This window comes from Centroberyx gerrardi, chromosome 13 (assembly GCF_048128805.1).
Source record: "Centroberyx gerrardi isolate f3 chromosome 13, fCenGer3.hap1.cur.20231027, whole genome shotgun sequence".
NCBI lineage: Eukaryota > Metazoa > Chordata > Actinopteri > Beryciformes > Berycidae > Centroberyx > Centroberyx gerrardi.
The window spans coordinates 31,964,505-31,983,258 of record NC_136009.1 but is presented as its reverse complement, the minus strand read 5'-3'; the positions used below and the strand labels follow the sequence as shown (position 1 = coordinate 31,983,258).

At 40.5% G+C, this 18,754-nt stretch overlaps 1 protein-coding gene across 1 annotated transcript in view; it reads right to left on the bottom strand.

Moving 5' to 3' along the window:
* Positions 1 to 18,754, bottom strand: part of amph (amphiphysin) — a 68,113-nt gene that overhangs the window by 8,074 nt on the left and 41,285 nt on the right. Inside the window, exons 10-20 of the mRNA XM_071901235.2 lie at positions 13,603 to 13,744; positions 9,340 to 9,459; positions 9,138 to 9,227; positions 9,067 to 9,082; positions 8,729 to 8,751; positions 5,016 to 5,039; positions 4,361 to 4,588; positions 2,577 to 2,606; positions 1,776 to 1,817; positions 799 to 1,047; positions 248 to 304 (exon numbers count right to left, since the gene is read on the bottom strand). Coding sequence (XP_071757336.2) covers positions 248 to 304; positions 799 to 1,047; positions 1,776 to 1,817; positions 2,577 to 2,606; positions 4,361 to 4,588; positions 5,016 to 5,039; positions 8,729 to 8,751; positions 9,067 to 9,082; positions 9,138 to 9,227; positions 9,340 to 9,459; positions 13,603 to 13,744 — 1,021 coding nt within the window. The remainder of the gene's footprint in view (positions 1 to 247; positions 305 to 798; positions 1,048 to 1,775; positions 1,818 to 2,576; positions 2,607 to 4,360; positions 4,589 to 5,015; positions 5,040 to 8,728; positions 8,752 to 9,066; positions 9,083 to 9,137; positions 9,228 to 9,339; positions 9,460 to 13,602; positions 13,745 to 18,754) is intronic.

Genomic DNA, 18,754 nt, shown 5'->3' with positions numbered 1-18,754 from the left:
TATTACATGAACATTGAATGAAAGTTAGCACAAACATTAAATCAGACTTCAGGAATAGGTCATGTAGCTGTTATGAAGCTCTTCTTCAGGTGTTAAGAGTATATTTTAAACCAAAATCATAAGTAATGCCAAAATAATGACAAAGTCAAAGGAAACATGACTGCTAACAGAAGAACTGCACAACAGAACAGAACCTTAACCTTAACTTTACATCAGTACGCTTGTTCAAAGGGGAGGAGCTACATACCTCGTCGAGCTCCGCCCCCTCAGCGGCTGCGAACTCTACTGGAGACCCAACAGTGGACTTTGGAAAAGATTCACATCACATTTAATCATCTCATCTTGATATGTTTTCAAAATTATTAGTTACAGGAAGAACAATGAAAATTGAATCAAATGGATACCAGGGCATGTATGTGATGTAATGATGCATACGTTCTCAGTTTAAAAAAAATAGATATCACAATAGCCAGTATGATAAAATAAAATAAATGGATATTTTATATTAAGTCAACACAATTAAACCGAAAAAAAAACATGTCTATGATCAACAAAATCCAAGGATGCCAAGGAGAAACAGGATTATGATGCAGATGATAAGAATGATGGGCACTGTGATGATGATGATGACGATGATGATGATGATGATGATGATGACGATGATGATGCCTATGATGCACAAGGCAATAATGACAATTATGATGATGATGATGAAGATGCAGAGATGATCACAGAGCTCTATGATAGCAGTGATCATGTCAGTCTGTGTCACAGTTGGATGTGATCATGCTGACTCACAGCAGACTTCTCCTCCTTCGGGCTGCTGGGACTCTCTGCTGCCCCAGCCTCACCAGCAGGAGGTGCTGCAGGCTCCGCTGGGACGTCACCGGGATCCGCCGGGACGTCCCCGGGCCCCGCCGTGACATCCCCGGGCCCCGCCGTGACATCCCCGGGCCCCGCTGTGACATCCCCAGGCTCCAGGGGGGCAGCTTCTGTCTCTGAGGCTTTGGGGGCTTCACTTGTTTCGGCTGCAGTACTACTCTCGTTCTTTCGCCACACAGGCAAGGAAAGATGGCAGTCAACCCTCAAAATGTTCATGCAGTAGTGTGTTTTGGTGGCAACACTCCAGTAAACACATTCAAAACACCTTAACAAGAGCTTCTACATGGCTAAATAGGCCATTCATGAATACTGATTCAGTTTGTTTTATGTTATACTCACGTAATTTATAGTAATATGTCACTTCATTGATTAAAAATTAGAAAGAGTTAAAAACAATTCATGTCTGACAAAAGCTATAAGACACAAATTTTCATAGCTAATGTGTAGCTGTTTCAGTTAAAAATGGCAAGTGTAAGGAGGACTTTTGCACTGAAATTTTCACACAAATGGATACTGTTCCACTGCTGCCATGTCACAAATGACATAATTATTACATGGACACTGTATGGAAGCTGACATGAAAAATTAATTACCATTCATAAATCGTACCAAATAACTTATGAAGCTCTTTTTCAGTTGTTATGAATATGTGAGCCAAAATCTGACATTGTTTCAAAACATATCAGCTGTAACTACTTACATTTATAAATACATTTTAAAAAAAGATAAAAAATTGACATTTTCTAGAAAACAATTCAGGTACAAGTACCATAGATCAAAGACAAAAATCACAAACATATACATAAAGTACACCTAAACAACCATCACACATCATGTGTTCATGTCAGCCATAATAAACCATCACATATAATATACTGAAATTGTAAACTCACCATCTTATCAAAATCAGCAAAAAATGATGGAGCAGCTGCATCCTTTAGAGTGCATGTTTAAAAAATACAGGAAGAGAGAGGTAAAGTCACAAATAACACTCACAACATAGAATTACATTATATTTGGTAAGCACAGGCCAGAGGAAAAAAAAATAGGTGAACAGTAATAATGGAAAATATTGTGAACGTGTGCTAGTGAGGGGCTGAAGATGTGATATACACTTAGCAATAAGCTTTATTCCAACTGTAAGATACTGCATTTCTGAGAAAACGCTATTATTACAGTAGTAAGTAAATTCTTGTTTTCAGCCGTTTGCCTGTTTGTGAATAAGAAGGAGCTGTTTCAGGTTTTCTTTATGAGAAGAAAGAGTTCCTGCTCAAGGATCAACTGGAAAGTGCACTGTCAGCAGTTTCCTCTTCGGCCAATAAGACCGTCTGAACTCAGATGAGCCCCGGCTGTTCCCTACCTACTGCAGGCAGGCTGAACAGTAAAACAGCAGCTAATAATATAAAAATTACATTTAACTAAAAAATCAAAACAAAACTAACAATAATAAAATATGTGGAGACTGGGTAAGATTGGAGTGATCCTATAGCTAAAAGATGGAGTGAATCTCCTAGCCATTGTACTCAATGCAACTTCATCTTTTGCACATACCTAAAGCAAAAGTGTTATTAGAATAATTGTGAAAATGTCAACATCTTCAAAAACTTACAGGTAACATCAAATGGATTGGACATTTTTATTAACGTTTCATCTCTACAATAGGTGGAAATTCAAATTTTGTATGAACAAATTACCTGCGAAAATCCGTTAAACGCATTGGTCACCTAAATCAAATTGCAGAGACACAAATTAGCATTTGAAGCCTTTCTGCAAGATGAGTCTGAAATGTGTTGCAAAAATGGATTTATGGCATTTATGAAAATGAAACTATGGAATGGACAAGCAGACAAAGCAAGCAAGAGGAGAGACAGGAGGAGAGGGGCTGGGGTTCTGCTGAGTGTCAGGATCCAGGTGGGGTTGCAGGACAGCTATTTTCATTTTTTTTGTTGTTCAATCTGTGGGAGGGTAAGAAAAAAGGAAAGGGGGATTTATTTGTTCTAGTCTACTCTATACTACTCTACTACATAGAAAAGGGGAGGAAGTCAAGTACCTCTTCCTTTTCTGTATCTAGCTCTTGGTACAACTTTCCAAATCTCCGGTTTGCAGCCTCATCTTCGGACATGTCTGAATTTTCAGGGTCTTTGTGAATTCTGGGGATGTTTACTTCTTTCACTCCTTCTGCTGCTGTGCCAGAGAAGGAAGCAAAGTCTCCTTGTCTGACTGAAGAGAAGAAGCCACTGCTGTCACTAACTTCCTGCCAGGACCCAGTGTCGGTGGCAGCAACTACTGTCTCTGAAGAGGATGCTGGGAAACTGATGGCAAAAGGGTCTGCTCCCCACCCTGTCCCTCCTTCTTCAGTTACTTGAGCAAAGGGATCTGCAGTGAAATCAACCACAAGCCCGCCTTGTCCTGGGGTCTCATCAAATGGATCCAATTTAAAACCACCTCCATCTCCAAGCTGTGTTTCTGCAAGGGGATCTGATAGGACTCCATCCCCCTGGATTTCAATACAAGGACTTGGCTCAAATCTCTTTCCCCCACCTCCCTCCTGTGTTTCAGAAAAGGGATCTGATTTAAACCCACCTCCCTCCTGTGTTTCAGCAAAGGGATCTGATTTAAAGCCACATTCCCCCTGTGTTTCAGCAAAGGGTTCTGATTTAAACCCACATTCCTCCTGTGTTTCAGCAAAGGGATCTGATGTAAATACACTTTCCTCTCCTGCCCCCTGAGCTTCTGCAAAAGGATCTTTCTCAAACCCACCTCCCCCGTGAATGTCCATAAAAGGATCAGTGTCAAATCCTCCTCCCCCAGGAATTTCTGCAGAGCGATCGGATGGGGTCTCTGTCAAGGTGTCAGTTGCACTTTGTTTTCCAGGTGTCTCTTGTTGAGCTGAAGGATTAAGGTTTGAGTTATCAGTATTGGTCAGTTGCTCTGGTGCATCCTTCTCTGGTAGGGCTTGCTGTACTATTTGAGACCAACCTGCTGCAAAGGCATCATTTTCAAACTCTGCATCATTAACCCCCAAATCTGCAAAGCCTGCATGGGTAAGTGCACCGCATGACAGCTCAGTAGCAGTTACTGGGGTGTTCTCTTCGTAGGCAAGTTCATCATCAGCACTAGCCCAGCCGCCGCCATGGCCTCCATCACCCCATTCTTCAGCAGTCTCATATTCTGAGCCAGAACCATCTGGAGACCTGGAACACTTGTCTCCTCTATCCTCTGTAGTGTCCTCAATCTGCTCACCATGCTCATTGGTGAATATTAGCCCTGGAGTAGACTTCCGCCGATCCTCCCGCCCTGCCTCATTTCCCTCTGAATCTGCCTGTCCTGTCCAATGTCTACCTGCACCCGCCTCCCCATCCTCTGACACTGCCTCAGCTGGCCACTGTCCTTCCACCTGCTGTATGGCTTTGTCACCCCCCACTGCAGAAGAATCAAGGTTGGGGTTAGTTTGGGAGTTCAAGTCCCAGTCGCTAACCTCATCTCCAGCTGCTGTGGCTGCCTCACTGTCCTGTGGCTGTGGGGCCGTGGTTGCATCCCCTGCTTGCTGCCAACCATCTGCCGGGGTCGAGCCCTGAGCCCCGTCCTGCCCCGCAGGAGGGACCTCGGTAGCGGCTCCCTCCGGAGCCACTGAGGAAGTGTCTCCATTTGCTGTCCCTGAGCCGAAGTCAGCAGACCAGTCAGCGACGAAGCCAGCGTCTGTGGCCTGCTTGGGAAATGCAGGGAATGTAGGGTTAAAGTTGGGAGCCTCAGCACCGCCGCCCCCTTCCTCAACACCCATAGTACTCAGGGACCCAGAGTCCGACTGGAAGGCCAGTGCATGCAGGTAAGATAAACAAAATTATAGAGTGTTTATTGTGAGACAAAGACAGTAAAATTGACAGGAATGAATTAAGAATACAAGTGTATAAAGAATGGTCAAATGTGACTAATTTGTGGCAAATGAAGTGGACAACTGCTGTGATAGAAGAGTGTTAATACATCATGTACTGTAGAGCATGAACATTCTCATCATGGAAAGTGAGTTCAAAGTAATCAAATGTTCTTAATCAGTATACTACTTAGTCTTTGTGATGGTAGTACTGATAAACTGGTGATTTACAAAGCAGCTGTGCATTGTGATGTTTACTTACAGGCTGTGTTGGTTGGGCATTTGCCTAAAAGCAATAAACAAAACAAGCTGTGATATAAGATGATTAATATGTACAGAGGCTCAGCAGTAAAATACAGCATTTAAAAGAATACTAGATAAGTATATAGGCCATTTGATTTACCTCTAATCATTTTCTATAAAAGCAACAAATAGCTTTGTTTTTATTTAGGTAACTTAATTATTTCTGAGGGTGTCAGTAAACTTTGAGTCATCAAAATTCAGTACAAACACAGCAGCATATAATTGCATCTGTTGTCTGCAATATGTGTCTTATGAAAGGCATTGATCAATCCATGCATCTGATATAGCTATCCCTTATGCTATTAAGGGTGAGTGCCTATAGAGAGAGCAGGGGCCTCATGTATAAAACCTTGCGTGGATTCCACACTAAAAGGCTACATAAGCAGAAGTCTGAAAACCTGCATACGGAAAAAAATATTGTGATGTATAAAAGTTATGTACGCCCTCCAGTGCGACAGTTTTCCTTATTAAATCTCAATCAACTTGAAATTGTGCGCACGTGAACGAGCATTTACTCCCACCCTGGTAACTCCCACAGTTAGCCATAAATGGTTAATGAAACACCTTCCATGAATATTGATATGCATGTAAATGTACTTGTCATTCCATTCTCTTTGTATGAGAAAATGGTGAAGTCATAGTGCAAGACAAAAAAGATACATTTCAGAGATTGTGAAATTGAAATGCTTGTTGAGAGGTTGAGGCGAAGCCAGAGGTATTATTTGGTGGCCTTAGTTCGGGTATCACCAAAAAATACATAATAAAAAAATTTAATGAAATAAACAATTGATTGCCAAAAAAGCGCAGTGTCAGTGCCACTGGCGGGGCGAGGGAGCTCTCTGCCCTTGACCGACTCTCTCCTCGATAACAGGGGAAACCCAAATTAGTGGCATTATGCCAGAAAAAGAGGGCGACACCGATATGACATCAGAGCGAGATAAGACTGCGGGCAGCGGGCAGGTTTATCCTAAAGGTGCCTTTTCTGTTTTGAAAGAGTGAACATAACCACGCATTCAACATTTCACACTCTTGTTTGACAAATAAAATGCATAACAGACTTAAGAACAGACTTGACAAGTGTTTTATTCTAATTTTCTGACACGGGGTATCAGACAGATCGGTGCGATCGGTGGTGACGAGCTGGCTGTAGAGGACGCTGCCACAACGCATCATTACGCACCATCACTGCAAGCCCTTTAATAACCCTGTGACAGTCAGTCCAGTTGCTTATCATCTTGAGGTTATCCCAATTAAATGGGACACAAAACTTATGAGGCCGTATTGACAGTTTGTTACAAATAAGGAGGTGCGCTGTTTGGGTTAACTTGACAGTGTGTAGTCTAAGGCAACAAATACATGATTAAGGTCTGGATGGTCCTCTGGGATATTATTATTAGAGGTCTGTAATTTGATACTATGGAGCATAAAGAGACGATTGAAAGCGTCATAATAACATTTTACTTGATTTCACTGCTTGGCCATCAGAGTCTCCATTTCACATTTCCAAAATGTGCGTACGGATGGGTCAGAGTTACCATAGCGGTGCGCACTTTCTCACGTCAAGTTTATTTTTAATAAATCCCGAAATGTGTGTGGAAAGTACCGTGCGCAACTTTTGAACCTGGCGTTGTGCGTACGCAACGTTTATACATGAGGCCCCTGGCTTGGATAGTAGAGAAGAGGAAAGGGAAGGAGGGAGGGAGAGTGAGAGCAAGTGTGTCATCCCTCATCCCCCACAACCTGATCGCATACCTATTAAGTCATAATCCAAAGTCTGTCCAAGCCACTTACATGTCAGCCTATGACTTGATTATTGTCATTGTACGTTTCTGATTGATGTTCATGGTGAAATTAGTTGAACATTCACCATAACATTTTTGGCACCAATTCTTCTCAGGTTCATTTTATTTAGGAGGGAAGCTGACTTCACAGCCTTGGTCAACTCAACATCTTTAATGATTACTATGCAATTGCAAATGAATAGCTCTGATTGTCTGACCGAGCTGAGTCTTTCCACGCGACTGCTTAGGTAGAATAGGTAGTTTCAAATCGCAATAGCAATGTGTTGATTGTCTCACAATCCTATAAATACAGCACATATACAACATGCATATACGCATATATATATATAGTTTTTCAAGAAACATATTTACTATCCTTATATATATACAGCACATTTCATATTTAGTAACCCATAATTAAGTAAGCAATCAAAAAAGATAGTGTTAGGTCTGTAAGTAACAACTTAGTAAATCTATACATGTAAGTAATCCATACTCTCTCATACTTTCCAATTGTTTCTATTTTTCTTTATTTTGTTTTTTATTAGCGGGCTGCACGCGAGTAATTGCAAATTATAACCACATACACAATCATTGATGGAATGTTCAGAGACCAGTGGAGCAGGTGGGGTCATTCTCACTGACCAGAGTCGGTAGCAAATACACACGCAGCTCTCTATCTCTCCTTATGCCCCATGATAGACGGCCACACACACACACACACTAGTAACCACCTAGAAACACCCTAGCAACCACCTAGAACTCTCTAGCAACCAAGTTGAAACACCCTAGCAACCACCTAGAAACACCCTAGCAACCACCTAGAAATACCCTAGCAACTGGTACTCTACAGCAAGCCCACGCATTACGCTAGTTATTTTTATTATTACTGTTTTTATTGCTTATTTTATATTGTTTGTGTGCTTATATAAAAAAAAATGTCCCCCTGCTAAATCCTTTTACTTTGCTGCTACATAATTTATCAATAAAGATAAATAAAGTTTAATTTTCTCTTATATTTTGCCTTTATTAGTTTCTTTGACTTAGTAAATTCTATTGCTGTTATTTTGCACACCCTCATAATGCTGTAATCCACACTTTTCCCATGTTTCCATGTTTTGTTATATTCTTAGTTACTGTATATTCTGTTTTATTTTCCTTTGCTGCATTGTACTACTATTTTCTGCTGGAACAACCCAATTTCTCCATGGGGAATTAAAGTTTCATCCCTTATGTTTGGTTGGACATTATATTACTACCTATTCCTGCTACTATAGCTATGCCATCATGTAATACATAAACACATATCCTTGTCATGAGATGGATTTCCATACTTGACTGCCAAATTAATTGTCATAATGAATTATAATTCCAGCAATAACACATGACAATTAAAACTACAAACATCAAGCTGCTTTGTGCTTCCATTTGGGATGATTTGGGAGGTTTTGGGAGACAATTTGTGCAAATCCTTAAAGAGGGGAAATATCCCATTTAACAGAAAGCACAACACATGGGGGCTGATGTAGAGGTAACTGCTACATATTTTAGCAGTGTAGTAGAATTATAATGAATGCACTATTTGACAATCCCAAACATACTACGGCTTGTTTTCAATATTTTATTACCTGCATGGTATTGGCATATAGCTACAATTACTTTTCTTCTTTTCTAATTCTTTTCTTTTACCACTAACCCAAGACATTGTATTTAAAATGACATGTATGTGAAGGGGAAGGCCTTGAGACACACTTGAGTTGACTTAAATCCTTTTTTGTGCATCAAGACTAATTCCATTTACAATGAGATTTTCAGTTAGGACAGTAAGATATTACACTATACAGAGAGATGAACTGTTCAGTAAATTCCCCAACAAAACATGACTACTTACCGACCACATATCCCAAGGCAGGGCTGTCTGGAGGGGCAAAGAAAACATGGTAAATATGGTCAAAATAGGAAATTCTATCCTGGGCCCTGGGATTACTGACAAGCTGGTTCTATCTCTAGTCAATGGTCCCAACACTAGCAAGTAGTCCCACCCCTCTTGAATGGTCTCATCTCAAGAGTACAAGAGTAACCCCCCCATTCAGTGAATAGTGTATGGTACCTCCCTTAATGATAGCTATCACACCTAGTGAATTTTACCACCCCTAGTGAATGCTGAATGGCCCCACCCCAAATGCATGGTGTATGGTTCAACCGCTGGTGAATTGTGAATAACCTCACCCCTTGTGAATGGTAACTGACACCACCCCTAGTTAATAGTCCCACCCCCAGTTAATGCCCCTTGAGCTGACTGGGACCTGTGGTATTGGTGACACACTCTCATCCGGTTGGAAAGCATCAAAGTCCAGGTCGAGGAGAGATTCTCCTGGTCTTTCATTGGGCTACAGACAAAAGATTCCCAAACATGGCTTGGTTACAACATCCTGTGCAATTATGCAATGCTGATTAATTTAAGATGAAGCTGATCAAGATAAAAATCAGGAGTCCACTAACCTGTGATGGTGAGGGTGCTGGTAAGAATTCACCTCCAAACAGATCAATGATCTGCTCCTGTGCCACCTCCTTGGTAGGTGTGACCTTGGGTGGTGGAGGCACCGGTGGTCCCTTTTTTAGCTGGATGAAGACAGAAGGGTCCATTAGCAAGTAAACTCTCCAAACCAGAACTATCAGACTCTATTAGACAGTTTCTCTAATCTTCAAAATCAAGAACGTGAGTGAACACTAGAGATGTTCCGATACCATTTTTTCCTTCCCGATACCGATTCCAATACCTGAACTTGCGTATCAGCCGATACCGAGTACCAATCCGATACCAGTGCGTTATAACCTTGAGGTCAAGCACATTGCAGGCAAGAAGAAAAGTGTAGCCGATTCCTTGTCAAAAGGTTGAAGAGAGTTGCTTAGAAATGGTGGATGAAGTTGTGTAATCCTGTTCTAATTAGGAAGAGAATTTTAGGGTTAGCCTACATGATAGATCGTAGACCCTTGTGAGGAATTTTCTCTTTTAGCTTTGACTGGGCTTAGTAAGTATTTTACATGGAAAATACGAAAAGTGATAAAGTTTTTTGAAAACGAGAAAGAAAAAAAAACTTGTAAATAAGGATCATTAAATGTTAGTCTAATGCCAAGTTTGTTTGTTTTCAGGGTTAGGGTTTCATGGGGGGGAGGAAATTTCACGGCACACCATCTCCCTATTGGCTGTCCTGCATGGCTGTCAGGCTAAGGGGGAGGGGGGAGGGGGGCTTACCTAATCACGGAGCCGGTGGAAGTTTGAAAGGGGGAGACTCTGAACAGGTGTGGGGTTCGGGTTTTTCGAAAGGCAATTTTGAGTGTCGTGACAGAGACGGAGGGTCCGTCAAGTTTTCCCCTCTCCTAACGGAGTTTTGTTTTCGAATATTGTCCACGTGTTACATGTCTACAAATGAACTGTCAAGTGAGCACCGAAGCCAAACGGTGTTGAACCACGGAGAGCGAGCTGGCGAGTGACAAGCACCGGATCAGTGCCGGGGCTGCAAGGCAACAGGTAAGCCCACATACCTTACCTTTAGCCTGGCAGCCGAACGCTCATCTCCGGGAATCACATGCACGGGCAACCAAGCCCTGGAAGCCCCAAACACGAGTGTTAAAATCCTGAACAATAACAGTATGTTCCCAGGGTTGTGTTTGCTGTGACATAATTGCCGCTCTAAAACAGTAACGTTAGTTGCCAGTGGCAGCACAGCGCAACTTGCTGTGTAGGCTACTGTTTTAGAGCGGCAAAGAAGAATTAATTTCCGGGAAAACGGCTGTTTTATCCGGGTGAAACTACTTTAAAGTTGATTTTTTTCGGGGCTAATAAATTATGTGAGATCGGATTGGTGCATAGACTCGCATACTCGCCGATACCCAATCCAGCATTTTAGGCTGTATCGGAGGCATTTCCGATACTGGTATCAGTATCAGAACAACTCTAGTGAACACTCTATAGGACTGTGCTATTAGTAGAATTAAATTACAAGAGGAGGATACTGTATCTATCAGGGATGTTTTGTATCTCTCACTAACACAGAGGACACTAGCCAATTCATCTACAAGTCTACAGGAAGACCAATAACACCTGGTGACACTAGGTCTGATGGGTGGTTTCTAGGGGAAAACAGGAAACATGCTACTGCTGTAAAGGTTGGTTACTCTTAATGGTATATATACTGTATATATATACACTGTATGTAACAACTAGAAACCTTCAATTGTTTCAATAAATCAGATATTGGCAAGAACACAGCTGGTACTAAAGAGATACAGTACCATAAACCAAATGTGACATGGTTACTTACCATGGTACAACACAACAAATGAGCAGGAAGGGGAAAGACACAGTATGATTTCACTTAACATAAAATGTGTACATACATATTTGTCCAAATTAATTTGACAAACATGTCAATGTCTAAGGCTCACACTCACACCAAATCTCATGACCTGCAAAATCAAATGGAATAGGCACAAAGCGATATCCCACTCTCAAATACATATTTTACTATGTACAATTATCCACTCAAAAATACTGGTGTTACATACTCACTCACCACATGACAAAGACAAAGAACAAAATATTGGTGTTACATATTCACTCACCAAATAAAACGAAACAAAAGAAGTGTGCAGCAAAGAAAAACAGCCATGAAAAGTTAATGTAAAGTTGAAGGAAACTTCCCCATCCCCTTTAAGTAAGTTCCAATTAAACTTGAAACTGAACAGGACACAACTAATTTGATTAGTAGGTTATTAGTCTTTCTCCACCAGGATTAAAAGTGCAGAGTGGGCAGTACAGAATGAACATCCACAACTAGCACCTTGTTTGTGTCTAATTATGGTATGAGGGAAGATGAAACTTTAAATGTTAAAACTTTTTAAATCTGCTGGCAATGAATTCATTTCAATTTTATTTTCAATATCCATTTAAAGAACATGCATATTTGGTAGCAACCTATTGGCTAGGGTTGTGGACAGGGCACAGGGGTTAGGCCTGCGTGGGATGGGAAGGGGAAGGGGAAGGGTTAGGGTTAGGGAACTTTGACCATAGGAGCCAGGGTTACAGTTAGGGCTACCTGGGACTGGGATTTTGGCCATGGGGGTTAAGGTTAGATTTAGGATTGTAACAAAAATATTCAGCCTGAATGGTCCTGTTATCCACTTTACCACTTTCTCTATGGGGCAGAGCTGAAATTTTGAAAATAAATATATTACCTAGGCTTACATACATAATTTCTTCTATTCCTCTCAAATTTCCAAACAATTGATTCAAAGAGATACATACTTTTTTCTCCCAGTTCTTTTGGAACAAAAATAAACCCAGAATCACATACAAAAAATGACTTATTCCAAGATCTAAAGGGGATGAGTTCCTGATGTGTTTAATTACTACCTCTCATACAATGCAAGGTATCCACTGTCATGGGCATACAAGGAGCATCGTCAAGTGGGCAGTTGGGAGTGGTTGGAGAAGGCGATTCTGGCTCAACATAAGGGCATAACCCTGGCATCACTATGGTACCATCCCAGACCACTTGTTGCCTTGGATTATATTATTATTAGATATTCATGCTCCATTGCTAGAATTTTACATAAGAGGTTCAATATTATTAATGGGCTCTGTCTTCCATCTTGTTTGGCATAATCCAACTCTTACCACTGGGAGAGGCACGCTCAGCAATAGACCATGGCAGCATCATAACATGAAGACAATCGGTGAAATTTTTGACAGTAAGATTTTACCTTATGAACTTCTTAAGGACAAATTTGGCGTAACAGATTCTTTCTTTCTAACATATGCACAACTGTCTGCCATCATTAGTAGAAAACACAAAGAGGGTGCTGTGCCTGCCTCTTGCCATGCAACCTCATTATGAGGCACTGTTTCTTGTATTTATAGATCTATGTGTCTGGATGCACACAAGGCTTATACTTCCATCCAGGTAGCTTGGGAACACGACCTTAATACATCACTTACCACTTCTCAGTGGACCTCTATATGGAGGTCTGGCTTTTCTTCATCCAAATTTGTTCAATACAAGATCATTCAATATAAGATTTTATGTAGAGCATATATATTACTCCTGTCAGACTAGTAAAGATGACTGAAAATGCTTCTGATTTGTGCTGGCATAATTGTGGAGATCATGGTTCATGAATTAATTTGTTATGGGACTGCCCCGCTGTAAAATCTTTATGGTTAGAAGTGTATGGCCTTGATGTCAGAGATTCTAGATGTTGATCTTCCTCTATGCCCTACTGTATATATTTTGGGTAAAAAACCTGAGAGTATAGATAGCCCCATGATTATGCACCAATGGGCACTAGGTTGCCTCTCAGTCAAGAGAATGATCCTTCTCAACTGGAAGTTATGAAAGCCAGCATGCTTCTTAAGGGACTCATGGCTGGAGGATTATCTGGACTTGTTAAACATGTAGAGAGCAGCCTACCTACTGAAAGACTTTGACAAGTCACTGGGACATTATTAGGAGAACCTTGAGCTGAGTCTAATACCCCTCTTGGTGCATTTGGGCCTATTGGGTTGCATGCACGTAGGTATGTGCATGTATGCATCTATGTGCGTATGCATACACATATACATATGTGTAGGTGTATGTGTAAATGTATATGTCTGTGTATATGTACATATATGTATGCGGGTGTATGTGTGTATATGTACATGTGGCTATCATATTATAGGACAGAAAATATGTCATGTCAAAAACAAAAAAGATTTAGGACTACCTGGGACGGGGATTTGGGCCGTGGTGGGCCTGGTGAAACAGGCCGGAGCATGTGGTTGGAGCTGGCATCTGGACTCTCAGGTGGAGTCTCATCGTCTGGTGGCGATGGGGTTCTAGCAAGCCGCAGCGGTCCAGAATCACTGAGAGATGGGATATAAACAACATGAATAAACTAGAAAAACAGTTCCTAAAGAAACTGTGTGGGCTCGCTGCAAGCAATTGGAAGTATATGAATACTTAAGTTAGACAGGATGTTAGACATGTCAGTCAGTTAGGCAGGTGGTCAGTTAGGCAGGTGGTCAGTTAGACAGTTGATCAGTTAGACAATTGGCTAGTTAGACAGGTTAGATAGTTACAGGTGCAGTTAAATAGGTGAGTAATAGACAGCTCAGTCAGTTAGACAGGTGTTCAGTTATACAGGTAAGTATTTACAGTAGATAGCTGAATCAGTTAGACAGGTGATGAGTTAGACAGGTAGTTAAACAACTCAGTCAGACAGGAGGTCAGTAAGACAGGTGATTTGTTAGACAGGTTGTTGCTAGGATGTAAAAGGTGATTGCTGGGGTATTTGCATGTGGTTGCTAGGGGGTCTCTATATGGTTGCTAGGGTTTAATAGGTGGTTGCTATGGTGGTTCTAGGCAGTTGCGAAGGTGTGCTAGGTGGTTGCTAAGGTGTCCTAGGTGGTTGCTAGGTTGTTTCAAGGCGGTTACTAAGGTGTACTAAGTGGTTGCTAGGGTGTTTGCAAATGGTTGTTAGGGTGTTTTTTTAAGTGGTTCTAAGGTTTTGCAATCACAGGACAGCCCATAATAACACTGCACAGCCCATAACAACCATAGGACATCCCATAATAATCAGTGTTGGTCAATCAGTTAGACAGGTGGATAGTTAGACAGGTGGTCAGTTAAACGGGTAGGTAGTTAGACAGGTGGTCAGTTAGACAGCTCAGTCAGTTAGACAGGTGGTCAGTTAGACAGATGGTCAGTTGGACAGCTCAGTTAGACAGTTTGTCAGTTAGACAGGTGGTCAGTTAGACAGGTGGTCAGTTAGACAGGTGGTCAGTTAGACAGGTGGGCAGTTAAACAGCTCAGTCAGTTAGACAGGTGGTCAGTTAGACATTTGGGCAGTTAAACAGCTCAGTCAGTTAGACAGGTTAGTCAGTTAGACAGGTGGTCAGTTAGACAGCTCAGTCAGTTAGACAAGTGGCCAGTTAGACTGGTGGTCAGTTAGACAGGTGGTCAGTTGGACAGCTCAGTCAGTTAGACAGGTGGTCAGTTAGACAGACAGTTTGTCAGTTAGACTTGCTTGCAGCAAGCCCACTAATTACATGACATCAATCTCTGGATCATTATATTCCTCTCTAGTTGAAGGGATGTGATCTGCTATATGTCTCATACTTCATATTGACTGTATAAATGACAGTCAACATGATTCTTTTCAGATATGGGGGAAAACTCAGAAAATGGGGGGAAGATTTTAGAGAAAAAACAGTACAGAAGGAATAGAAGAAGAATAGAAGGGTTGTTTTATTTAATCGGAGAGGACTTCACTTTATTCATATAAATGCAAGGAGCTTGCTGCCTAAGCTTGAAGAGATCAAGCACCTTGCAGTTACTTCCAAAGCTGCTGTGGTCGCAGTGTCCGAGACATGGCTTGATAGCTCCATTCAAGACGCAGAAATTGAGCTCACCGGTTACTCCGTCTACAGGCGTGATCGCAACAGAAATGGAGGTGGGGTATGCTTGTTTATAAGGAGTGATCTAACATTCAATCCGCGAGCCGACCTCCAGGTGGAGGGCTTGGAAACGGCATGGATTGAGCTGCTGCTTCTCAAGACTAAACCCATTATTATTGGTGTCTGTTACAGACCTCCTAAGCAAACAGACTTTTATGAACTTTTAGAGATGACTTGTATTAGGAGTAATGTATGCATGGAGAAGGAATGTATTATATTGGGTGATTTTAATACAAACTTGCTATTGCCTCCTAGTAAGAGTTGTTTAGTTAAATCATTTTCAAACTTCTGTAAAGTGTTTGGTTTGCAACAACTAATTACTGAACCTACTAGAGTGTCTGTAAATAGCCAGTCCATATTGGACTTGATATTGGTCTCAGAGTGTGAAAAGATCTCCCAATCAGGCGTCCTTGATATTGCCTTAAGTGATCATAAAGTAATTTTTTGCACTCGTAAGATATTTAAATCACAGATAAATACTGGAAATCACCGCTCTATTAGGTCCAGATGTACTAAACATTACTCAGTTGAGGGATTTGAACATAGGCTTTCTGAGAGGGATTGGGCTGATGTTTTGGGTAGCAATGATGTTGATAAGGCTTGGACCCTTTTTAAAGAGCATTTTATAGCTGCACTTGATGCTGTTGCTCCAATGAAGGAGACTAGAATTAAACAGAGAAGTGCAAATTGGATGACTACAGATATTTTAGATCTTATTAGACAACGAGATTTATATTTTAGAAAGTTTAAGAAGTCAAAATTGCCTACTGATTATGATAAATATGTTCATTTTAGAAATCAAGCCAGATATAAGACAGAGAAATCAAAGTCCCAATTTTATGAGGATGCTATTGCTGAAAATTCACACCAGCCCAAAAAATTATGGAAAGTACTTAACGAAATGGGCTCCACAGGAAAGTCCAAAACAAAATCTGGCAATATTGGACTAGTCATTGAGGATAAGATATGTTTTGATAAATGGAAGGTTGCTAGTTATTTTAATAATTTTTTTACAACCATTGCTGCTAGTTTGGTTACTAAATTACCTTGTGGCTCAGGGAGATATGGCCTATCATTTGCGAACTCTTTCTACAAAGATAAAAATGTTGTTCCTGATGTATTTGAGATAAGTCCTGTTTCAGTGGAAAGGGTAAGGATGTGTCTATCCGCATTACCCACAAACAAAGCAACTGGATTGGATCTTATTCCAGCCAGATTTCTGAGGGATAGTGCCAGTGTAATTTCTAGTGTGATTACTCATATAGTAAATTTATCTATAAGTCAGGGTAAATTCCCATGTGAACTGAAAAGGGCAAGGGTTGTTCCCCTTTTTAAGAAGAATAGTAAATCAGATGTTGGAAATTATAGGCCAGTATCAATTTTAACATCCATGTCTAAGGTTTTTGAACGTCTTGTGTTTGAGCAGGTTGAGGAATATTTAGTTAAAAAAAATTTGTTGTATGAGCTTCAGTCTGGTTTTAGAGCAGCATACTCTACTGAAACCTGTCTTATTCATCTGTTTGACTTTATTAGACAAAACTTTGATGAAGGAAAGTATGTTGGCATGATCTTGCTTGATTTGCAAAAAGCCTTTGACACAGTGAATCATACTATACTGTTATCAAAACTACAGTGCATGGGTTTTAGACATACTGCTGTAAAATGGTTCACTTCTTACCTTACAGGAAGAACTCAAGTCTGTGATGTTGAAGGGGTTATATCAGAACCTCAGGATATTACATGTGGGGTGCCGCAAGGCTCTATTTTAGGGCCTCTTTTATTTCTTATGTATATAAATGATATGCCAGCGGCTGTGAAATGCAAGCTTTTACTGTATGCTGATGATTCTGCGTTACTGGTATCTGGGAATAATGTCAGTGAGATTGAAAACACTCTTAGTAATGAATTAGAAAGTGTAAGAGAGTGGCTCATAGATAACAAGCTCTCAATACATTTGGGCAAAACCGAGTCAATCCTGTTTGGAACTAAGAAGAAGCTGTCAAGAACAAATACGTTGAAAGTCTTTTGTAATGGAGCTGAAATTGTATCTCAGACAAATGTCTCATATTTAGGAATAATATTGGAGCAGTCACTCTCCTGTGAATATATTGCTGCTAAAATATTATCTAAGTGTGCCAGCAAACTCAAGTTCCTGTTTCGCAGAACAAGGCTTTTCGACTTTTCTGTTAAGAAACTTCTCGTGTCATCATTGATACAGTGTCATTTCGATTATGCATGCTCTGCTTGGTACAGTGGTTTGACAGCTAAACTCAGGAACAAACTGCAGGTGATGCAAAATAATATTATTCGGTATTTATTAAATGCATCCCCTCGAACTCATGTTGGTAGTGATGAATTCAGAAGGGTAGGACTGCTGCCAGTACAGCTCAGAGTAGAACAACAGAAGCTGCATCATATGTACAATATTATCAATGGGTATGCTCCTCAGTACTTGTGTTCTCAGATAACAATGGTCCATACTCAGCATAACTATAATACCAGGGCCAGTGTGCGTTCATGTCAAGTGCCTCGAGTGAATAATGTAGCTAGAAGTTCCTTTTTTTATACTGGTGCCATGTTGTGGAACAGCCTTCCGTTACACGTCAAGTTTTTAAATATGAGAGGGGCTTATAGAAGTCAGGTTAGGACTTTTTTATGGAACAGGGTAACAGATTTATAATGAAATCTGCAATGACATTGTTACTTTAGCTGTCCTTGTTTTTCTGATGTAGGAGTTATTTTTTATCTTGTAATGGTGGTGATGTGTTTTTGTTTTTTTAGGATTGTGTTTGTTTAGTTTTTATGTTTAATGTCTTGTGCTTCCTTGTGTTTTTCTTTGTCTTTTTAACATCTTGGGACCATGTTGGAAATAAGTGTTTTTCACTTTAACATGTTATCCTTTGGATTTCTTTGTTTTGTTTTTTGTTTACTAATCCATAAATAAAATCAATCAATCAATCAATCCATTCTGATCCACAGAAGAAGATAATTCTATTGAACTGATGTGTTCTGCAACTCATTCACAGCTCAGAAACAGTGCAAAACAATGCAACAAGCTAGTTTTGGCATGGACAAAATTATAGTGAATATCCAGTAATTGAATACTTAAGAGACATACATTTATGATAATGAGGAGATTGCTGAAGTAAACTACTACATTACTGATGAACCTTCAGGTGAGGTGCTGCTATTGTCGATCTGATGGTCCCATGGAAAAACTACACAGTGACTGTTCCTATCAACAGAGCTAACAGGATTATTAATCAACGATGAACTTCAAACAGTAAGCTATATTTACATGCTAAAGGCTAACTAGCCACTTACCGCTTCATTCTGTCAGAGGAATACATGTAAGTGCCGAAGAGACAGAGCCATGCATACATATATATTAACCAATAATATTAGGTATGTATACAT